Source organism: Copadichromis virginalis, linkage group LG23 (assembly GCF_057382275.1).
Source record: "Copadichromis virginalis isolate Kocher_CV1m ecotype Utaka linkage group LG23, C_Virginalis_male_GT1.1, whole genome shotgun sequence".
Lineage (NCBI taxonomy): Eukaryota > Metazoa > Chordata > Actinopteri > Cichliformes > Cichlidae > Copadichromis > Copadichromis virginalis.
Window position 1 is genome coordinate 21,188,459 of NC_140639.1, and position 24,626 is coordinate 21,213,084.

The window sequence follows — 24,626 nt, forward strand, 5'->3', positions numbered from 1 at the left end:
CCCAGAGTGAGAAAGTCACAGAGGACTGAGCCTCTCACATGCATGTCAGCGTGTCCGTCCTGCACCTGGCAGGCTGTATATTACTTTAAGTGTTAAGAACAGTTATGATAAGGCTGCGCTAAATATTTAAACTGCACGGTTAATGCAATTTAACTTTATCCATCAATCTCAGTTCTGCTCTGAGAAGCTGCCATTTCTTCTAATGGAAACGTCTCCCCTTTGATCAGATTTATGACGGGGCTGCACCGCCAGCTCACACATAAAGATGAAGGGGAGGGGGGCGGAGCTGACTGCAGCGTTTCACTCTTTACATGTTAAAGTCAAACACCGCAGCTGCTGCAGGTGTGCTATCTGAACGTGTGGTGCTTCAAGGTCACATTAAAAAAAGAAAAAAGAAAATGCTGAGCCAAATGTCACGAAACTTGTTGGAACGGTGGATCATGGTTGGAGGAAAAAGCCAGGAAATTCTAGTATGAATCCAGATCAGTTTTCCTAAAGTATCAAAACAGGAAATTGACTTTGGTTTGATGTTTGTCAAATGACAAAATTATCTGTTCATGTTTATGTGTTTGTTAGAAGTAAAGCTTTATTCAGGAGTACTTTAACTATTTAAGAACAGCCAAAGGAAGAAACCATTAATGTTCAAATCCAGATGACTTGAGCTCGGGTGGGAGACTTTTTTAATGCTGTTTTTGCAAAGGTTTAAATCCATTTGTTTCAAAGGCACCGTGGACACGCGTGTAAATGTAATTTTTGGTTTACTCTCTACTTTTATAAACCCTGAATTTTCAAATCTGATGTGCAGCACGTCTGCTGTTGTTTGGATGACAGGAGCTGCATAAAGGTCCAGTGTAAGATAAGCTACTCTAGTATAACCCAAAAATAAAAACTGTGCAGTCGGCTATTTGCAGATTAGTGTGTTTGTGGTGTCAGTGTGTGAATATTTACACACTGGATGTGATTTTTATATCGCAGGAATGTTTCTGAGTGACTGTTTGACAGAGCGTGTGTGGTCATTAAAGCTCGTTAGTGAGCGCTAACGAAGCATCCTCAGTCTGCACTCTGACATGGACCAAAAAGAAGAAGAAGGAGAAGAGGAGGAGGACCCGCGCGTGTGTGTGTGTGTGTGTGTGTTGGGGTTCACGTCGGTGTAATTAGGCTAATTAAATTAGTGCGCTGATGGACGAGGGAGTGCAGGGCTGTCACCCTTGTGCTCCTCCCCCCTCGATCCCTCACACAGAGGTCACCCCCCCTTGCCCCGCCCCTCTCTGACTGGACCAGGCTTCACTTCCCATTACAGCAAATTACATGTTAAACATGTTAAACACACACACATGCATATACACACACACTGAAGCCCAGCAGAAAACAAAGACGACTACAGATCACAGCACAGTTGATTCAACATCATTTCAACTCAGATTTGCGCTAAAATTTAACAGTTTTAATTAAAAAAATGCTAAAAATTTTAACCAATTTTATTTTTTTATTAACAGCATCATTTACAAAATCTTATTATATTTAGGAATAGTTTCATCATGCTAGAAAAAACTTGGAGTTTAAAATGGTTTCTTATATGATTAATGTCCAAATGGTTTTGTGTAATTTTTAGAGCTAAAATGCAGAAGCATAAACAGGTTCCAGCAAAGGTGTGAATGTAATTCTGCATTTTATGAAAGTTAAGTAATTCTGGTTAAAAGACGACATGCAGTTTAAACACAAAGGTTTTTAATCTTTTGGCAGGTTTTTCTAGTACTGACTGGTCCAATGTTTCAATATAACCAAACTCAGGAGGTGAAACGTCTGAACTAGAGAAGCTGAAATGTCAAACACTGACAGGTTCTCTCTCAGATGTGAATACTGTTTGGTTTTTAATGAGGGTAAATCAATTTTAGTAGAACAAAATAACCTCTTTAAACATACAAACATAGGTTTGCAGCATTTATGAGAAACATTTTAGCTACTTCCTGACATTACTTAGACACTTTGGTCCAATTTTTTAATAAAACCACATCAGGGAACCTAAATGTTTAACTTGAATGTGAAACTTTTGCTACAAAATTGTTAGAATTGATTTTTTTAAATAAAAATATAAAAGCTGTCAAACTGTTAAAAGTAACTTTTTTCAGCTAAAATGCCCAAAATGAACCAGCTACAGTTCACATGTGATTATTATTGGATCTGTTGGATCATTAACTAATTAGATTCTTACAAGTATCCATATATAATCATACACGATGATATTCTTATGTGTTAAAATTTCAGGTTCATCAAAGCTTCGGTGGGTTGAAATAAAGTAAAATGATGGTTTAACGGCATAAAATACAGAATGAAACCTTCCTCCTCCTCTTCCTCACCCCTCCCTAGCTCAAAAAACGTCATTACAACAAGCGGGCCAATTATGTTTAATGCTAAGTGTTGTGGTCATTCATGCAACTTCCTCATCTCGGTGCCGCCGCTGCGACTCATCAAAGCCTCTATTACATTTAACACACACACACACACACACACACACACACACACACACACACACACACAAATCAAGTCAAATCAGTGCCAATCAGCATTTCTGCACTGCAAGCTTCTGCCTGTCGCCATGACGCCCCAGCTGACTACGAGGCCGAATATGAGCATTGGGTAATTAAAGCCCCGCCCCCATCTCGACCACTGGGCCAACCGGCCGCGATTGATGGCGTCTGAAAGCGCAGCGAAGGTCACTAAAGCACAATCGATACGCTCAGAAACATCAGCTCCATCATAAAGTGTGACCTCACCCTCCATCGACATGCGTGCAAAATGTCATTTAAATCAGAGAACAAGAAGAAAGTTTGCAGAATCGATCAATAAATAAATGCATCGATCAGCCTCCAATAACAGCTATTACACTGCTGTTTTAAATCAATCAATCAATAACAGATATTTCACAAAAGTAAGAATACGGTGAAGAAAAGTGTATGTAGAGCACAAACATCTCCCACCAAAGTCCATTCAAAACCTTCAGCATTTAAGAAAATCTGCTACGTAGGGTTTTTTTTATTTAAGGTTTTTAATATAATATATAATGTAAAGTATTTTTCCTGTGTGATTGATTTTTAAATAATGTGTAAATAATTTTGAAGTATTATTTTTGTATAAATGAAACTTCCTGGTGATAAGATGACGTCTCAACTGGTTTAAGTTAACAACTACATTAAAACAAAGCAACAAATAAAATAAAAAACTATACAAATTTAATGCAAGTAGGTTTCAGACATTATTTGTTCACCAACTTCCTGTTTGTGTGCAGGCTTTTATTTTGTAAACAGGTGAACCAACAGGTGATACTGGGAATCAGCTCAACGGCAGCACGATTGTAGCTCACACAATAAGATAAACATTTACATACACACCATAACGTATAGACAGGGGTGTGTCCAAAGACAAGCCAAAAGGTGCCCCTACCCCATATAAACCCATGATAACAACAACGATAATAATAATAATAATAATAATAATAATAATAATAATAATAATGTTAGAAATAATAGTAATGATAAAGTCCCCATTGCTGTTTCATGCTCGTGTGTCTTCTTCTCTGTCTCTAAATGGTAAATTATACTTATGTTGTGCTTTTCTACTCCTACTACAAGCGTCATTCACACACACACAAACACACACACACATTTATATGAGCGCCTTTTTCTTCCCATAAACACGTTTAACATAACATCCACACACTGACACACATCGGGGCTACTCAGGGTTCAGCATCTTGCTCAACAGCCAGGAATCAAACCACCAACCTTCTTAGCTGACAACCCCACTTGAGCCATCTGTCACACATCTGACCGACACACTGCAGTTAAAGCGGACTCAAATTTAAACCCACAAACACACACACACAGTAAAAATATAAATACCCACTAACACAAACACACGCACGTACTCAGAGCTGCAGGCTGCTGCATCGTTCTGCTGGGTGATTAGAAAACTGATTAATTTGGGATAATGACGAGAAGAATACAAGGAGACAGTGTCTCACACACGCACACACACACAGACACACACACACACAGAGTGGAATAATTAAGAGGATAATAAGGCAGCGTTTAGTGTGGAAAGCTTCCTCCTGGGCCGACCGCACACACACACACACACACACACACACACACACACACACACACACACACACACACACACACACACACACACTGCAGCTCTTCTTCTCTTACAATTAAAAGTCTGCAGTGTTTCGCTCCTCTGAGGATTCGACTGTTTCCTGTGCTCGACACAGCGAGCCTCTGCTGCTGCTGCTGCACTGCCCCCTGCAGGACACACTCAGCAATGACTGCCCACAGATGATGGATGAAGACTTGTGTCTGTTCCTTCTCTGGACATGCTGTCTCATCACACACAGACACACACACACGCTGCACTTTACAGGGACTTCATCCGCCACAGAAAGTAGTCCCCATAGATGAACTGCACTGAGCGTTAAACTATTTCAACCTGATTTGAAGAAGAAGCCGATGATACTTTCTTATATCCTTTACAACATTTTTGTCTGTTTTGAGTTTATTTATTAAAAATAAATGCAAAAGCATGAAATTAAGAGATGTAAGAAATACTCTTAGTTCCCCTGAAATGAGGCGACGCTGCACAGAGGGGATCACCTGCCTCTTTTTCAGCTTAACTTCTGTTTCCGTACAGAAAAGTTTATATATGAGCCAAAGATCTGCGGGAGATATGAAACAAGCAGGTTAAGAGGTGATCATGTCACCTGATGTGATGACTACCAGCTAAAATTTACATATGAAATGCCCTTAAATCAGGGGTGGGAAACTCCAGGCCTCGAGGGCCGGTGTCCCTACAGGTTTTAGATGTATCCTTGAACCAACACAGCTGATTTAAATGGCTAAATGAGCTCCTGCAGTTCTCCAGAGGCCTGGTAATGAACTAATCATGTGATTCAGGTGTGTTGACCCAAGGTGAGATCTAAAACCTGCAGGACACTGGCCCTTGGGGCCTGGAATTGCCCACCCCTGCCTTAAATCATTAGCAGGGCTTTTATTGTTAAAATCTGCATCCAGGATCAAAACAAAGCAATCAAACGCCTTATTTCGTCACGTTCATTCCACCTCAAACCATCGTCAGGTTAGCTCTGGATTCAGCCTCATATCACAGCATGGTTGGTCACCTGTGGGCGGGTCAACACTGAAGAGAACGTCTCTGAAATCCAGAATCAGGAGTTTGAAAATGAAGTGTTTAACATCTGGGCTCCATCTCAGTACATGAAGTTTTCTGCACTAACATGCAGTCTATCTACCTCACCTTGACATATTTTTATTTCTGTGACTTTGATTGCTAAATGTCTGCTTCAGGCTTTGGTTAAGCTGTGAATCATTAAACAATCGTAAAGCGGACGACAGATTTCCCAGCTCTTCGTCGTCATCAGTCAGAGAGCAAACCTGTAACCCTGTAAACCGAGCCTGAGCGGCAGAATCTGATCAGACCCACTCAAAGTGAAACTCAGGTGGACGCGAAAGAAGCCAGAGGCCGTCAGAGTCGCTGCTAATTAACCGCTGAGTCCGTGTCATCCATTTCTCTCTCTAATTACAGCCGTTAACCCCGCGCCTGCCGACCGGTCGCCCGCCCGCCGCTTCATTAACGTCTCTGCTGCCTCTCTTCTTATTAATGTGCTCTCAGAGTGTGAAAAATGAGCCGCAGGGTTTACCATTTGCAATAAGAGAGAGAGAAAAAAAACTTTTCTCCTGAAACCTTTCTGCCGCTTTTTTGTTTGCTCCTGTTGATGATTCAGCTTCACAGATTTGTGTCTTTCTGTCCTAAAACTGTTGCATTCAGAGCGATCAAACATTTGAAAATGCTCCTGTTGAATGTCTGAAAGAGGTTCAGCACTGCAGTCACACAGCACAAAGCAGGATGGGTAAAAGAGTAGCAGCTAAAGGCCTTCATCACTCATTGGTGATGTCAGAAAGCCAAACAAACGATCATCTGGGTGATTCAGTCCAATCAACTAAAGACTTCTCAGTCTTAGGCAGGCCTAAGATTTCTGTTTGGTAAAGGTCCACTCTACTACTGCTGCTGCTGGGACATAACACAAGCAGTGGTGAAACATAACTGGGTACGCATACTCATGTTGTAGGGCCAAGTTCACAGTTTGGTAAATCTTTGTTGGTGCAGCAGAAATAAATTATGACGTCTTTAGACACTTTCACACATGAACTGGTGGTTTCCAGAAATCCTGTCTCGATGCATCCTCACACTGGAAATAGAAATGAACGTGTTACATGTGGAGAGCGTGCAGGAGGCAGGACAAAAAGCTGAAACCACAGGTGCAGGTGGTTTTTCAAAAACAGCCCTCTTGGCTCCTGCCTGGAACGTCCATTATCAAATGATGTAAGACAACTTCACAAACCCAGAACTGAAACTCAGTAATGAGATGATCATAAGTCTGGACCTCCATAGCACGACCTCTGCCGTGCTTCACGTCTGGGTTCATAAGGCTTCAGTCCAAGGAAGTCCCAAACCATATCAAACATCCAGCAAAAATCAACTCGGGAAGAATTCATGGACACAAAAATTAAATGTGGATGAAGGAGCATCACAAATTTGGGCTTTCAGATCCAATGAATCACCAAGAAATTGCCTCAGACAAAATCACAAACACAAAGAAAATCACGGTCAGGACTCGCATCACAGTTTGGGCCCAGAAAGTCTAATACTCAACCAAACATGTAGCACCAAACGACTTAAGATGGTGGAGGTGGCATCGTAAGTTTGGGCCTTCAGACGCAATGAACCTATGAACCAATACGTGAAGAATGGCCGAGGCAACACTGTAAACTGGGGGCTTCAAACCAAGGAAGACGCCAAACATCAGGGGATATACTTCACAAACCTAAAGCTCAGTTACATTGAGGTTTGAGGCTTCTAATTGGGACTTAACTAAAGATACGTCACTTTTTATGGCTTCTTCCCAGTAACTACACCACAGAATGACTTTGAACAGGGGAAATCCACCCTCAGAAATCACAGGTTGCTCTTGTTCAGTAAAGGTTGTTAAACTGTTTGTCAGTTACGTACCTAAACACACTGTGTCTTTGTGTCACTGTGACTTAGACACAGATCAGATCACATATTTATTCACTCATTTAATGCAGATGTGCATGCAGTGTCTGGGTCAGTCAGGACCTTGACGGCTCCGGACACTCTCCTGCTCCTCCTCTTTGTCCTTCCTCCCGCTGTAATGTCTGATTCTTTTATTAATCCCGTTGGGGAATTGTCTCTTTTTGTAGCCCCCCACCTTCCTCCCCCCGCTATGATAAAACTTAATTGCTGTTCGGTTTGAGCTAAATAGCTGAGCGGGTCCATTTAAGTCTTAATTGATGTGTGATTAAGAGCGTTCGAATGGCTCCGGCCGGGACGTTGGAGGAGGAGGAGGGAGTGTGCCGGGGAGGAATGTCACCTTCCCAGAGGACTGGACTCTGGTTTCCCGGTCGTGTTGGACACTTTTCCCTGACAGATGGCTGCTTACCATCCTGGAAGACTCGCTCCACGTTGAGGCCGTAGGTGGCGCAGGTTTCATAGTAGGTGCATCGTTTGAGGTCGTTGGAGAGCTTCCTGGCCCGGGTATCGTCGATCACCCTCGGGTTGGTCGAGCTGATGGCGTCTGAGAGGGAAATGACAAAGAAAGAGCTTGAGTCTAACTTTAAATCCACATTTTACAGTAAAAGAAAGAAACTCAAAGGCACCAATCTATTTTTATTCAGGCGTTTACCCTAATGTAGGTATATAAGGTGTCATAAATATAATAAAAGCCGTAAGACTGACTCAGTCATGTATTTTATTAGATTTCTGGCCTGTAGAATCAGAAGGAACGCCTCCACATCAGCGCTGTGGCTCATGAAGGTGAAAAGAAACAAGAGCCCAGACTTTAACTAGGAAAACTTCAGCAGTACTCTGGCGCCATCTGCTGGTTATGAGAGTAATAAGCACGTTTGGATTAAGCTACTTCCAAGTGCAACAAAATAGGTAGTAACAACAGCTCTAGAGAGGACCGGCTCATGCAAAAATCTGCCAAATAACATCTATTAGTAATATTTGTAATTATTTATACGAGAGTATTTCACTTTAAGGAATGAACGCCTCCATGAACAACACTAGAATTACTTTAAAATGACTCAGATGTCACTGGAGGTGACATGAAGAACCTGTCCTGTGTTTAAAGACGTTTCCTCCTGTTTTAATGTTTGAGGGACCACATGTGTCAAAGTAATTGCTCCTGTTATCACTGTACCTGCCTCTGTTTTATTTAACCTATCTGCTAAAGAATGTAGAACCAACTCTTAGATGTGCTGGCTGTTAAACTCAACATGGGTTCATGTTGGTTTTTTCAGGTGAACACCAGGAAAAAAGGATGACAGAGGCAGGCAGATGTTATACAGGTAACTTTAACTGCGGCTGGAAATGAATATCAGAATGTGGAAGCGGCGTCCTGAGATGATTTCAGTGATTACACAAACACTGGGTCTTTATTGTTGCTCGTTTGTGGAGAATATTTGTGCTCTCTGGTGTTTCTCTCCGCCTGCAGCTTACAGGGACAAACTCAGTGAGACTGTAAATACATTCATACATACAAGATTTCAGCTCAGTAACAGCACAGCAGGACTCTGCTTCAAGAGTCAAGAGTCGTCAACACAGCTAGGCTTTCATTGTTTCTTGGCTGACTCAACAAAACCTAAAACCCCAGCAGGAGATAACAGGTATCATGCTGGTGGTTTTCATCTTTCTTTGCTACCTGCTTCAGGCTCTCTTCCTCAGAAAATCATCCCTATGAGTGCCCCTACACCAATCAGACATGTTAAAACTAGAGATGGACCGATCCGATATTACGTATCGTATCGGTCTGATACTGACCTAAATTACTGGATCAGATATCGGAGAGAAATAAAAAATGTAATCCGATCCAAAGTATCACAAAATCACCTCACAAAACACGCTACTTGGCATAACCCAGCTCAGCGCATCGGAGCAGTATGTGTCACGTGATAGAGCGGCTGTTGTCTGCGAGACCTGTCGGTGGTCTGTTGGAGCATTTGGAGCCTCGCTACATGCTTCCTAACCGCGGCATTTCATCTCGGCGAAAACTATCCCAGAGAAGTAAAACAAGTGGGAAGCGATTTGTCTCGTACTTCAGTTAGAATTAAAAAGTAGACACAAAGCTGGAGTTATTCTGTCTTTGCTGCGCAGTTGCATCCACTTCTCTCATTCACTCCCCCTCCCTCTCCTGTTATTACTTCAAACATGAAACTGATCAATGATCAGCTGATCAGCTTTTCTGTCGCAAGTCCCGTCTCTTGTTTGTTTATCGCCCACTTTGCGCTAGAAAGAGGAGACCAGCGGATAAACAACAGCAGCACGTTTAAGCTTGATCAGCTGTTGTTAGAATGTATTTAATGCTACTTTCTAGTATCAGCTGATGTTTGCTGGAGCCACAGCTGTAAAGCTGCTGGTCATGATGTCTGTTTAGATATGTGGTGAGAGGGAAACATGAAGATGAAACCAGGAGATGTCCTTACTGAACCATCAGAGCTGAACAGGTGATGGAGAAACAGGTTTACCTTTTAGGTGACATGAATGAGTTGAAGGGAAGTTATGAACTGTTTCTGAGAGACAAATAACACCAGGATCCTTTTCTATGCAGCTGACAGCTGGTAACTGTGCAGGGGCGGGTCTAGCAAAGTTTTGTCGGGGGCCAGGTAGGACATTAACAGGGAAAGGGGGGCACAAAGAAATATTTTTCTTTGTTATGTCATTTAAAAACTTTGAATAAATAATTATCTGAATCTTACAACAAAAGTGGTCATCTGATTAAATGTATAGAAATCCATTATTGCATATAGTAACTAATAAGTCTAATATACACCCTAGTAAGCTATAGTATTTTTTCCTTTGGGAAGACACCATCTGTGTAGTCTGTAATTCTGTTGAAGAAAGATGTTGAATCTATTTAATTATTGTAGAAAAATAATTGATTTCTGTGCATTTGTTTTACACTTGCATTAAATTAAAGGTGATTATTAAGGGCGGACGTTGGTTCCCTAATATTTTTGCTGGGAGTTGGCAACCCTATTAGTTAGGTAGGTAAGTACTCTATAAAAAGCCAGAATAGGGAGGATGGTGTAGGTTTAAATTTATTAGATTGATCAGTGTTGCTGAACTATAAAATGTTTTGGGTGCAGTGTATTTTTTGCATACAGGTATAACAGAATAGCTTCAGTCTCTTGTTTTTTAAAACTTGAGTATAAACTTATACAAAATGCAGCAAGATATTTATTTAAAAAAAACAGTTTTATTCATTACAAAATGCGCTATATCGGATTCATAACGGTATCGGCAGATATCCAAATTTATGATATCGGAATCGGTATCGTGCCATCTCTAGTTAAAACACATTCTTCCAGCAGAGAACTTATCAAGTTTATTAAAATCATGCTGTAAATAAAAATGTGCTGCTTCCAGATTATTTTAAACCCAAACATAAAATCACCAGGTCAGGAGCAGCATCAGTTACCATGGTGAGCTTTGACTCAACTGTTTATTAATCAGATCATTACTTTATTGGATTAACTGATCCACTAAGAGTAAAACAAATGAAAATGCTGCCTTAAAATGTCCAAACAGAGGAATAACTTTCAGTTCAGACTGATAATAAAGACAAAACTGTAACGACAAAGAATTATTCATGTCCTTTGATGCGCGGATTGGCCAGCGTTCAGCCTAAACACTCTACAAATCTACTGATGTTTTCCTGCTGTGTCTTCTCAGTTTTATGGTTCCTATATCTGGATCTATGTAGAATAACGGCAGTTTGCAGGGCAGACATTTTTTCTAATACTTTTATGAGTGCATAAAATACAAATAAAGAAAAGGAGGAATAAACTTAAAATTAACACCAGCCACAAAATGCTAATCAGAGGCAATGAAGTCAAGTTTACAGCTGCAATTAGGATTGTGCACCACTAGGTGGTAGCAAAGCTCTAGAAAAGCAGACTGTTCAGAGAGAAAGAGAGAGCTTCCTGCTAGGGACTAAAAATAAACCCCTTCAAGTAGAGTTTTAAACAATACAAAGATTTGGTGTCTATACAGAGGCTAGTGTGTGTGTGTGTGTGTGTGTGTGTGTGTGTGTGTGTGTGTGTGTGTGTGTGTGTGTAGTACCTTGTGTGCCGACAAGCACCAGCGGCAGGTCAGCGGTGTTCCTGTAGTTGGCGAGGCGGCTGAAGTAGTGATAAACAGTCTGAAAGCTGATCTCGTCCTCCAGACTGAAGACAAAGATGACTGCGTCCACCCATAACGCAAACTGCACACACACACACACATACACACACAAACAAGGTTGTAAATCCAAACTTTATTTAAAGCATAAAATCATTATTTCTCACAAATATCAGCCTAACAAAAATGCCGGGCTCTCTGGGCTCACAGTGTTCTCACAGTCCAGTCAGAAGGAGGTGCAGTACCCACCTGTGCTTCCGGGGGGCCTCCTTCATCTCTGATGAGCAGCAGGTGACTCTGACCGTCCACTACAATCTCCTTCTTAAAGCGCCCGCCTGCAGAAAAGACACACAGGTTACTAACAGCGATGCCAGCGGTGGGAGGAGGTCTGATCTACAGGGAGGTGGAGCCGATCATCGATTGATCCGGCTGATCGAGTGTGAGATGATGAACGCTACACAGGAGGGAGGTGATTGGACAGGAAAGTAAACTAATACATATGGGGGGGATGACGGAGATAACCAGCAGCTGAGAGCGAAAAACACTAAGGGTTAAAAAAAAAAAAAAAAAAAAAAACACAAAACGGGGTAAGCCATCTTTTATGTACAGTCTGTGGCTGTGACCACATTTAAGCAATACGGAAGCCTCTCAGTGCCTTACACTGCTCTAAAAACCAGCTTCAAACAGGGTCAAAAATCCAGGGGGGGCAGAAGGAGGAGCTTCCTGCTCCCACCTGATGTTCTGCTGTAACAGGTGCCTGCAGATGACTGAGGACCTGGAACATCTCATCAGGAGCACTGATGATCCGACAGCTTCTGCCTCTTTCTACCGTGAACTCGTGCATTTTGTTGTGCTCTGACCGTTCATCTCCGAGCTTGCTGTTGCTTTAAGAAACTCCACTCTGACACAAATATAAACAGCAGTGTGGCAAGTCACTGTGGGAACGAGCGTCTCTTCCTCAGCATTTACAGGAAGTCACCGGTGTTATTTCGGGCTCTCTCTCTCTCTCTCTCTCAGCTGGATCAGCTGATCTTGGGATGGCGTGGCCGAGCTAGCGCAGCTGCAGTAATAACACAGTAGATGTTTAGAGAGCGGCGAGCACAGGAAGTGGACATGTTTCCATCACTTGCCCTTTTCTTTACCCTGACGTTAAATATTTGCGTCAAGAGGAGCTGATTTTTGTGAGAGGGGCTGCCTTTCACAATAAAAGCCCTCAAAGCTTCTGAGGAGTGCATCAGCACAACTTATGACAGTGGATGTCGATCTTTTATTTACAGTGTGTGTGTCTGTGGTCATTCTGCGATGAGTCCAGCTTGATAAACTGATTAATACCTTTAACATGTAACTAATGTCTTCACTGATCAATACAGCCATCTAGTCATCTTACTTCTGCACCATTATAGGAACAAACGTACGAAACAGGATCATAAACACAGCTGACTGATCCCCACATGCAATTAAAGTCTCCAGTGTTACGATTTTCTCTTTAATCGGTTAATAGAATCACTTATTGATTCTTTAAAGACAAATAAAAAGTCATAAGTTCATCCTTTGGAGTTTAAACAGGCAGAAAAAGGAAAGTGAACACGGATTTATTACTAAACATGAAAAATGGTTCACTAGTGATCTGAAATTAATCTAAGATCGTTCACCTTTTTTGATCAAGATGGAAGAAAATCAGTGAAGCAGGTGAACATGATGAGGATGGAGACGAGAAAAAATATGATTAGATAATGAGGGGGCGGAGCTACACATTCAGTCGCAGCAGCCAATCGAGTTCAGCTTCAGGTTCAGCAGCTGGAAGCATTAAATAATCCAGATGTTTCAAATCTGACTTGATGAAATTATTTGTACAAACATGTAAAAAAACAAAAAACAAAAATGAAAGATGAAGCAGTTAAATCCCTGGAGACGTGCAGCGTGATGTTTGGCGGTTGTTTGATGACGCGGAGATGAGACGCGGTGCTGAACCCGAGCTGATCTCAACGTGCTGCTGTCTGAACCAATGAGGCGATGGATCGAAGGATAGAGGGATGGACAGGTGAAGGAGAGAGGAAGGATAGTTACCTGCATCCACGTCAGCTATTGTACAAGATCAGCCCCGAAGGAAGAAAGAGAGGAAACAAAAAGCAAAACAACAGCCACAGTTAATGCATGCACAGTCCAATCAGGAGACAGCGAGGAAGGTGTTTGAGAGAGGTTCAAAGAGAGGACACGAGAGAGAAGAAGAAGTAGAAAGAGCAGTAAAGAACAGTACACAGTTTCATTTGCAGTCAGCTGGAGGTCAAAGCAGTGAATAAACAAACACGTAAACACGAGAAAAGCTCTGAGAGGAAGAGGAGGACAGAGGTGAGAGGAAGGATGGACCGCTTTCCTTCATGAGTTTGGGTTCATTTATGTCACTGTCACCACCTCGTTACTGCAGATTTATACAAAGACGCTGAGTCATTAGACATTGCTGAGGTCACATTAATCACTTTCAGCAAACTTGGAGCTGAACGAAGACGTTTGGATTTCTTTGCCATTCTGTAACATGCTGAACGTGTTTTCTCTGTATGAGTAATGATGTGGAAGAGCCAGCGGAGTACAAAGCTTTAACATGCTGCCCCGCCCCAGCATTACACTAAAGATACCTAATGGCAGCAGGAAATCAACCTTAGACTGTTTTCATTATCAACTATGTTTTGGGACCATTTCAGAGTTTTTTCTTTATGTTTTTTCCTAAATGTTTTGCATCTGGACTGTTTCAGATTTACAGTTTACTTAGTTTTCAGTTGTTTGAACTCGACTGTATTTAGAAAGTTTGACTTTCTGAGTTGTGGTTTTGGTGAGTAGATTTTTATTTATTTATGTTTTTAAAAAAAAGCTTTTTCTGGCTTGACTTTAAGCTGCTTTTAGACTCATTTAAAAACCGACTTCATTCTACATTTTGATTATGGACTATTCAGGGACATGGTTTGGAAGATTTTGGACTTTAGTCCTCTGATTTGGGTCTGTGTTTGAACTGTTTTAGACTTACTGGGGACTTAGTTTTGTGCTGTTTGAGTTATTTGGAACTTGATTTAAGACTTTGATTTTGGACTGTGGGTTGAAATTATTATTAAAATTAGTTTGAGGCCCTTTAAAACTTGCACTTGGATTTGAAATTTTCTGGGAGGTGGCTTTGCAGCATTTGAACTTGATTTGTGACTTACAATCATCTGGTTTTGAATTGTTTTAGACTTACTGGAGATTTAGATTTGGGCTGTTTCAGTTACTACGGGACTTTATTCAAGACTTTGATTTTGGACTCTTTAAGAACTTGATTGGAATCATTTTGGACTGTTTTAAATTGACTTTGACTTCGTTTTGTTGTAAATTTTGGACATTTTTCAGTTTGGGATTCTGATTTAGTGATCTGGTTTTTGGACTTACTTTTGTGGTGTTTAACCTTGGGACTTGATTCAAGACTGATTTTTAACTCTTTAGGGGTTTGGATGATTCTGAACTGGGTTTTGGTTTGACTTAAACTTAATTCGGGACTTAGTAAGTTTTGGATTCAATTTTGGAATAAGTTTAGGACTTCTTGTAAATTTTTTAGGTTCAGATTTGGAAATTTTGGGAGGTGATTTAATCTTTGCCTTGTGTGGTGGCCACCATACTCACCTGTCACTGCTTAGATTCCAGTCGGAGACACTAATCCCGTTTGAGATTGCGTCAGGAAAGTTGCCCAGCATAACAATCTGCCAAATTAAACATGCAGAGCGACCCACTGTGGTGACCCCTTGTGGCAAGAGAAAAGTTTTTATGGGCAGGATTAAATCTGAGGTTTTTAAATACACGTGTGTCTTCTATGACTCCTTGATGCTGAGACTCTGTTGACTTCTTGTAGCCGCAGATTGCAGAGCTGTACTCCTGCTCCTTCTGGTACGATCACTGAAGAATAAATAATAATGAACTAAACTTTTGGGGTGTCACCTTCTTTTCTGACAAATCGCAGACTGAACCAAAGCTTGCCTCTCCACATGTCTGTGTAAACCTGACAAAAATAATAATAGAGTAATAAAATAAAACTTAATGACTGTTCTGGAAAGATTGGACTGGAGACTTTGTTGATGCCTCCCAGCGTTTCTTTTTCCGTTAAAGCCACGAGAACAATAGAATCTGTGAATGATGTTTGGCTGCTTGTGAGAGCGGCAGCTCCTCAAACCACAGTCAGCAGCATTAGTTTGGTGGCTGTGGGTGATTTCCCAACCATAGCTCCCCTCTCTCTCCCTGTTGTAATGGATCCCATGTGCTGCTGTACAAACAGTCTCAGTCGGACTTTTTCTCAAACTATCAGTGCTGCTTCTGCAGGATTTCACTCTCTGCAAAGTGTCAGAGTCTTTAGAAATAGAAATAAATCTGGGCATTTCTGACAGTCCTTAAACGCACCACAGAGGTAAATCTGGGCAACCTGCATGTTTTTGAGTCAGCGATGAAGCTTTTTTTCCCTCTGCAGCAGCGAGGCTCCAGCCTGCAGCCTCAGAATAGTTCTGGTCGGTGGCTTCATGGCGCTGCGGTCGCCTCGCCGCTCGCAAGCCACCAACTCCGCTTCCAATCAATCGCCATGGGAATCCAGGCAGCCGGAGTATTTTTAGATCCGAGGAATTTCAAAACAGCTTTCCCCCTTGGGCTGCTTTTATTTCTCTGTGGTTATGCAACGATTTCAGAAAAGCTTTTTATCTCCTTTTTTTTTTATTTAATTGGACTTGAATCGCCGCTTCCTCGACGGGCAGTGGTGCCAAGTAATTCGATAAGAGATAAGGGGGAGCCGTTGTTTGAATGTGGTATGTGGACCTGCTCGAAAAGCCGTGTCGTGTTGCTTTTGGCAGCGCTGCAGTGTAATTAAGGCGGGAGGCCGCCGGGCATTTAGCAGCACGACACTGAGGAGAACGTCACCACCGTGGAAGACTTTCTCATGTTTTAGCGTGAAGTTATCTGCTCTGGGATTCCCCATCGCCACCAACTCTCTTCCCAGCTGTCTTTGCTCTGCTTGTAGTTTTTTTCTTTTTTGTGCTTTAATGTAGTCCCTGGGGTCCCCTCTTATCAGCTGACCTTTGATCGACCTCTCTGCAGGCGTATTAAATTTAAAAAAATAAACCTCCTCCTCTTCCTGCCTCCCACACTTCGAAGTCTCTCCGCAGAGGGACCAGCAGCTAAAATTGGTCTGCGGGCTGATTTCGGGGTGGGTCCCCACATAACAACATAACAAAAGCAGCAAAGGTTTCTTCCCAAATAAACCATGTTTGATGGTTTTCAAGGCTTTAAATACACAAAGAGGTCGGCAGGGGGTAATTAGCTGCAGCTCCACAGCGGACCCTCAAAAGTAGCCAAAGTACTTCTTTGACTCTGTTCCGTCTGAAGACTTCTGGCTGCAGCATTTTTAATTAGACTGAAAAATTCAAAACGTTCTGCAGAGGTTTTAAAGTAACGGAGTTTCATCTGGTCAGCCAACTTAAAGCTTTTAATGTGAAAGGACAGCAAAAAGAAGGGTATTGAGCACTAACGCAACTAAAACCAAAAACAAGGAAATAGTGAAGAAAATAAAACTTTCTTTAAAAATATGTTAACGTTACTGAGCATAGACACGAGTTTTGAAAATATTTATTGAAATATATTAGACTGATTTTTACTGCTTTTAGACTTTGTTTTGGGGTGTTCGGGACTTATTTTGGGTTCATTAAATTGGACCATGTAAGAACTGATTTCAGACGGAGTTTGGTCATCATTTTAGACGTTTTTAGAGTAATTTGATATTGATATTTGATATACAAATTGATGTCAACGAATTTGGGCCTAATTGTAGACTTGTGTTTGGATTGTGGTTCTGACCTGATTTTTGCCATTTTTTGTTAATTTTGGAAAATGGTTTTGGACTAAAATGTACAGTGAAAAGATTAAGAACAAAAAACCCAAAAAACATTTACAACAATAAAACGTTCAGGCAATCATGGTAAGTAAAAGCAACAAAGAAGAAATTAAACAATAAAAGATCTTGTTTTAAATTCTTTTGTGTTTGTTTGGGGACTTTATGGACCTGGTCTGGGTTATTTAGAGTTTATTTTGGACTTTAATTTATATATTTACTAGTTTTAGACTGTTTTCAGACTTGATTTGAAGCTGTTATAAACTTTTGATTTTGATTTAACTATTGGATTTTCATCCTTTGCATATTCTTCTTTTAGCTCTTTTAAAAACTTTTTAAAAACTTGGTGTCAGGCTTCATAAATATATATTTTTAGTTATGCACGAAGGACCAAAACTGCCAAAATTAAAAAGAAATAAAAAACACTGATGATAAAAATAAATAACTTGCAAAATAAATATAAAGATGAGTAAACATAAAAGCAGCTGCAAGATGAATTTAAAAGTTCTAAACGTAATGACGTACTTATGTATAAATAAAGACAGATAAATTTAAAAAAAAAAGGAAAACAGAAAAAAATAATACATAAGAAAAAAACCCATTTATGTCTCATGTGAAAGACGGCAATCATTTTTAATATTTTTATAGGTGCATTTAATGGCATAATTTGTGTTATTGGCTTGCTTATTTTGGCAAGTTTGGTCCTCCATACATGCCATTGATTTCTTTATACAGGCAGAGGTATCGCCCCTGTTAGTTATCAGAAAGATGCAGTTTTTTTGTTGTTTTTTTCTGAGGGAATAAAGAAGCTTTTTTGCTTCAACTAAACAACTCGAGCTTAAAGCTCCTCACCAGTGGTTTGAACTGTGAGTTCGGTGCACCACCTCTCTGGACAGTAGAAGGATGAATGAATGAAAAGTAAAAGCGCTGCAGCGTCTGTCGGTGTGATTGATAAAGGAAAGTGAGCAGAAAGTGCCTTGGCTGTGCGTGCAGGATCCCTGAGAGGAAACAGCTCATGTGCTGAAATATTAAAGCGGGTTTCGTAAAGTGGGTCTGTGCCTGAGGACCCTGCCGTCCTGTACAGTAACAGTGTGTGTGTGGGCAGCTTTAATATTACATGAGGAATATGGCCGTCCCTGCAGGGCGTGTGAGTTGAGACACCGGAGGAAAGTAGGGCTTCATCTTTTCTCTGAGACAAAAAGTCATCTTTAAAGTTTCATAAGTGATTCTGGGTCAGCCAGCAGAGAAGTTTAACCTTTTGGGTGTTCACTGTTTCTCAGATATTAAGCAACTGAGCGCGATGTTATGCTTAAATCACTTCTTCTTCACTTTTTAAATCCACGCTCACGCCCCAAAGAGGTCAAATTTGTTGGTTTTTCAGTAAGCAGAACAAATATCTAATAAAAGTTTGACTTTTTAATGTCACTTTCTGCTGTTTTCATCTCACTCAGTATTCATTTTCAGTCACTCATTGCTTATATTGATATATTTTCCCTCTAACAGGCTGACAGATCGGCATTAAACCAGCAGATCTGATCATTTAAAGCCTCCTGCGGTGATTCAGCTCCATCTCAAACTCTACAAATGTTTATTTGAACCCAAAAAAAACCACTTCAGCTTTCTCCCAAAAGTGGAGTGAAATCTCTTTTTAATGCGACTTGGAAAGCTTCTGAGCCTGACTGAGGAGCTTTTTTCGCTCTGCTGGTTAGGCTTGTGCTGTAAGGAGGTCGTTAAATGACGTTTAATCCGCTCATTATTTTCTCCTCTGTGTTTTAGACTGATTCAGTCTGAGAAGGCGGACGACTGCTCTGCCATTTTATTAGAAGAAGAAGAAGAAGAAATAGCTGGTCCAGCCAAACAAAGACAGACATGCTATGATGTTCTTACCCTCTGGTGACTCCTCCTGGACATACGTTCCCGTCAGGTATCTGTGGACCAGCGCTGACTTACCACTGGCCAGATTACCCACAATGCCCTGAGGGGGAGACAGAAGGGAAGTTAGCATCTCCTAAAACATTCAGCAGACTGTAATCACTCCATCAACAGGAACTCATACTGGTTTTAAAAGTTTTCTAGTGTTGCTGGTGAAGATGATATAATTCAAGCACATGGAGCTGTTACTGTTTCTGTGAGTGGACAAACAAATGCTTCAGCAGAAATGAAATATGAATCATAGTTACTCGCAATTTTTTTATTTGTTAGGCCCATAATAATCTCAACTTAAATTTTAGTTAAATGAAAATATTGATATTTTACTCTTAAAATATTTATACATTATGTGAATATTTAACTTTTATCTTGAAATTTTAATATTGTGCTATAAAAGCTTTTTTTTTTAGTCCCCAAGTTATATCATAATTTTGACATTTTAGACATAAAATGTAATATTTTACTTTTATCTCTGAGCTTAATATTTTGGTCTTATAGTTTTTATACTTAACGTAAATATTTGACTTTATTTTAACATTTTGCTTTTAAAGTTTGCTTCTCATGGTTGTGATGTATTGTTTTAATTTTGATGTTATAATCTCACAACTTTGACATTTTACTTTCATAATTTTGACATGACCTCATAGTTAATCTCATCTAATCATTTTTACTTTTGAATTACATTTTCAACATGTTTTTAAACTTTTATCTCAAAACATTTAACTTATGAAATTTTAATCTCACAATTTTAACATCTATCATTTATTTTATTTTATTTTATTTAATCTTTAAAGTTAAAATGATCAAAATTGTACATCTGTTTGGTTATCTTCGTGTATTCACTTCTTGTAGTGTCCTAAAGCCTGCAAGTCAGGAATCGTGAGACAGAAGTCCAGGTTGGGTTTTTAGAAGTAACTAAATCTTCAAAATAAAATACTTAGAGCACCTTTACATTGAGTTGCTCCCCTGAACAGCAGCCAATCTCGACATTTAAAAAATAAATCTCTTTAATGTTTCTGTTTGTTGTTTGTTTGTTGGGATTTTTGTTAAGTTTTGGCAGGAAATGATCTCCATAGTGGTATGCCATCCCGCTGAAGCTTGACTCTTGGACAGGTGACCCCCTCCCCTTTAACGCTCTGAACTCACCACTTTGAGCTCGGGCACCGCCCGACTCAGCGTCCACTCCTGACTGTTTACAAACGCATCTGGAAGACACAAAGAAAGGAAAAACACACATTATTAAACTGTGAGGAACATGTGATGCCTTCAGGGAAAAAATGGAATTAAAAATGCCTGATGGAGTAACGAGGCAGCCAATCAGCTCCTCCTCAGTGGTGTCAAGGGTGACAAAGAGGAAGAAGAGGCTTGTTAAGGGTGACAAAGAGGAAGAAGAGGCTTGTTAAAGCTGACAGACGACCAACACCAGGCCAAAAGTCACAGCAGACTGAACACGATAACAGGACACGATCAGAAATACCGTCATGGTACAGAAGAACCATGAAGAACCACAGCTGAGAAAATACAAAGGTTAAAAGCAACCAAAAAATAACACTATATAAAAACGTACAAGTCCATTAAGAGGGAGATCAACTTACATTAATCTATATGTTCTTTAAGCACTTTAATCTTAGAATCAATCAATCAAATGTTAGAATCAGGAAATAAAGACAAAATCAGTAGATGAGAAAATATTTGTATTCTAAATTCTTCTAAAGGTTCCCCACAAATTAACTCCTGCAACCATCTGAGGTGCCGAGTGTCAGAGGTCATGGGAAATGAGGAGGGCGGAGGCCAAATGATGTCAAACCACACACACACACTTGCACTGTGTGTGCGTGTGTGCGTGTGTGTGTGTGTGTTATTGGAGTGCGATAATGTTGGTATTATCAGGGAGGTCGTTTCCACTCACACTGCAGAGACGGCTCTCTAACAAAAACACTCTGTGGTTTTAAAAACACACACACACACACACACACACACACACACACACACACACTTCAAACAGGACAAAACACCAGCAGTGAGAAAACACAGGCCCGTGGACCAAATCTGGGCCCTCCTACTGAAAGAATGTGGCCTCTTACAGAGAGCTGGGTTTGTTTGTTTTCTACAGTCAGCTAAAAACCGTACAGTAAAGGTACTCTAACACACCTTTAAAGTATTCAATATGGAGCTGTAGTTCTTTAAGTTCTGTTATCAAGTAAATAGAAAATGTTTCAAAGCCTCAAACAAACTTTACTGGATAAGATACAACAAATAAAATCAAAATATTTAAAGTCACATTTCAACTCATATTGAAATCACAAAATTGGGACATTTTAATTTCATCTATATTGAAACTTAGTCATAATTGGCATTTCAATCTAAAAATATTTCTATTTATACAACTTAATTTCAATACTTTGACATTAACATGTCTGTGGTCACATATGGGGAATCTCTTCAGTCTGCATAGAGATGTGCGACCTTTAACCTCTGAGTTTATCATTAAAGAAGCTGTATTTCAGTAACTGCTGATGAACGCCTTTCATAAAAAAGAAAACGTGAGGCGTCCAGATGTTTTCTGTAGCCGTCATCCCACCGCAGGCTCCTTTAAAACTGCTGGACTCTGAGACACCTCGGGCTTGCCGTTAAGTAGGCCAGTGGGCCAGAGCCACTTAGAGCCTCCAGCCCCTCTTTACTAATTCATCTGCAGCAATCTGTGTCAGCCTGCAGACCCTCAGACTACACAGTACTGACAGGAAGTGCTAAAAGCCCCATGAAACACTGGTTTTCTAACGCATTGATACCTGAGACTCACACTGACAGTTTTCGTGCAGAGTGTGCGATGCTCCCTATGGAGGAAAAAGACTGACAGAAAACTAATAAATATCTCAATAAATTTATTTTCTTTTGATTCAGCTGGTTTCTGATGTTTTAATGTAGTTTCTTTTTTACATTTTTGTCTCAATTCTGAATTTTAACCTCCTAGGACCTGGCATCCTCCTAGGCCACCTGGCATCCTCCTAGGGCCTTCAAATCCAGAGACAAAGAGGAGTTGAAAAGGGTGCAGAGAGAGCTGAGGGGACTGATAAGGAATGGGAAGGAGAGCTACAGGCAGAAGATGGAGAACCAGCTTCAACAAAACAACGTTGGTGAAGTCTGGAGAGGCCTCAGAACCATCTCGGGCCACAAACAGCAGAACTCTCTGCCTGGGAGGGATGTGAGATGGGCAAATGAACTGAATCATTTCTTCAACAGATTTGATTCAGCCATGAGGCAGTCTGCAACATCGGCTGCAGACTCACCCACCCCCACTGCTGCTGTTCCACCTCAGACACTTCACACCTCCTCTATTCACCCTGCTCACTCCCCCCCACCCCCAACTGCAGCATCCAATACACACTCAACACAAGGCTCCAGCCTGTCTCTCTCAACCACCCAGGTTAGGAGGGAACTGAGGAGGATTAATGGCAAGAAGGCAGCGGGTCCAGATGGCATCAGCTCGAGGGTCGTCAGGTCCTGCGCGGACCAACTGTGTGGGGTGATGGAGCACCTCTTCAACCTGAGCCTGAGGTTGGGAAGAGTCCCACAGCTCTGGAAAACCTCCTGTGTTGTACCAGTGCCAAAGACTTCACGCCCCAAGGACCTCAACAGCTACAGGCCGGTGGCTCTGACATCCCACCTGATGAAGACCCTGGAGCGGTTGGTCCTGGCTCAGCTTCGGCGCCTAACAAGCTCATCACTGGACCCACTTCAGTTTGCCTACCAGCCTGGCATTGGAGCGGATGATGCCGTCATTCACCTCCTACATCGTTCCCTCGCTCACCTGGAGACCGCTGGAAGCACTGTGAGAATCATGTTCTTTGATTTCTCCAGTGCCTTCAACACCATTCTTCCCTCGGTTCTAAAGGACAAGCTGGTGAACTCTGGAGTGGACCATCACCTCACTACCTGGATCCTGGACTACCTCACCGACCGACCACAGTATGTGAGGACTCAGGGCTGTGTGTCGGACAGGGTCGTCTGCAGTACGGGGGCCCCACAGGGAACGGTTTTGGCTCCGTTCCTCTTCACCATCTACACTGCAGACTTCTCCCACAATTCCACCCAGTGCTTCCTGCAGAAGTTCTCTGATGACTCTGCAATAGTCGGCCTCATCACTGATGGGGACGACAAGGAGTACAGAGGTTTGACCCAAGACTTTGTGGACTGGTGCCAGCAGAACTACCTCCAGATCAACGCCAGTAAAACCAAGGAACTGGTGGTAGACTTCCGCAGGCACAAGCATTCTCCACTGCAACCACTGAACATCCAAGGTATGGACATTGAGGCTGTGGACAGCTACAGGTACCTTGGTGTTCATCTGAACAATAGACTGGACTGGACTCATAACTCAGACGCCCTCTACAGGAAAGGGCAGAGCAGGCTGTACCTGCTGCGGAGACTCAGGTCGTTTGGAGTGGAGGGCCCACTCCTGAAGACCTTCTATGACTCTGTTGTGGCTTCTGCTATCTTTTATGGTGTGGTCTGCTGGGGGCGGCAGCATCTCTGCTGGGGACAGGAAGAGACTGAACAGGGTGATCCGAAGGGCCAGCTCTGTTCTAGGATGCCCTCTGGACCCAGTGGAGGTGGTGAGTGACAGGAGAACGGCGGCTAAGCTGTCATCCCTGTTGGACAACATCTCCCACCCCATGCAGCAGACTGTGACAGCACTGAGCAGCTCCTTCAGTGGGAGACTGCGGCACCCACGGTGTGGGACGGAGAGATTTCGCAGGTCTTTCCTCCCCACTGCTGTCAGACTCCATAATAAAGACTTTAACTGATCAAGCACACACATCCATACATATGCAATAATACTAAGTGCAATAATCCTTTCTGTCATCGTTGTATTTTTACTCAGTTGTATATAGTATTTGTATTTGTATTCTATTTTTATCTTATTGTATATTTATTTTATTTTATTCTACTGTATATAGTATTTTATTCTATTCTGTACAGTTGTGTACTGTATTTATTCTTATTGTATTCTAATTTTTGCCTCATAACTTTTGCACTGTCCACTTCCTGCTGTGACAAAACAAATTTCCCACGTGTGGGACTAATAAAGGTTATCTTATCTTATCTTATCCACATATGTGGACAGCACGTTTTCGGTTGTCTAGACCAAAATACTTAATTTTTCTCTACAAGGGCCTGATGTCCACTAACGAGGACATTATACTGCCACTGTTCTAACGAAATTTAAAACTAATGTCCTCATATGTGGATCTCATTTTTCTCAGAAACAAAAATTAGGCAACAAGCAGAGATGGGCAGTAACGCGTTACTTGTAACGCGTTACTGTAATCTGATTACTTTTTTCAAGTAACGAGTAAAGTAAGGGATTACTATTGCAAAATCGGTAATTAGATTACCGTTACTTTCCCGTAGGAACGCTGCGTTACTGCGTTACTAAAACCGTGATTTTTTTGCGAGAATGTCTCATGACAGTGACGTAAGCAAGTGCGACGTTGGTGACAGCAGCTGTGTGCAGATCAACAATGGATAATATATC

At 41.3% G+C, this 24,626-nt stretch overlaps 1 protein-coding gene across 5 annotated transcripts in view; it reads right to left on the minus strand.

Annotated features, from left to right (window-relative positions):
• The window catches only part of agap1 (ArfGAP with GTPase domain, ankyrin repeat and PH domain 1), a 189,483-nt gene that overhangs the window by 81,655 nt on the left and 83,202 nt on the right, over nucleotides 1-24,626 (minus strand). For 4 of the 5 annotated variants that reach the window (XM_085448187.1, XM_085448186.1, XM_085448189.1 and 1 more), the window contains 6 exons: nucleotides 20,237-20,295; nucleotides 19,049-19,136; nucleotides 13,342-13,356; nucleotides 11,524-11,609; nucleotides 11,218-11,359; nucleotides 7,535-7,669 (listed from right to left, as the gene is read on the minus strand). In XM_085448187.1, the coding sequence (XP_085304313.1) occupies nucleotides 7,535-7,669; nucleotides 11,218-11,359; nucleotides 11,524-11,609; nucleotides 13,342-13,356; nucleotides 19,049-19,136; nucleotides 20,237-20,295 (525 nt within the window). The remainder of the gene's footprint in view (nucleotides 1-7,534; nucleotides 7,670-11,217; nucleotides 11,360-11,523; nucleotides 11,610-13,341; nucleotides 13,357-19,048; nucleotides 19,137-20,236; nucleotides 20,296-24,626) is intronic. The other variant, XM_085448188.1, reaches the window with a different exon arrangement.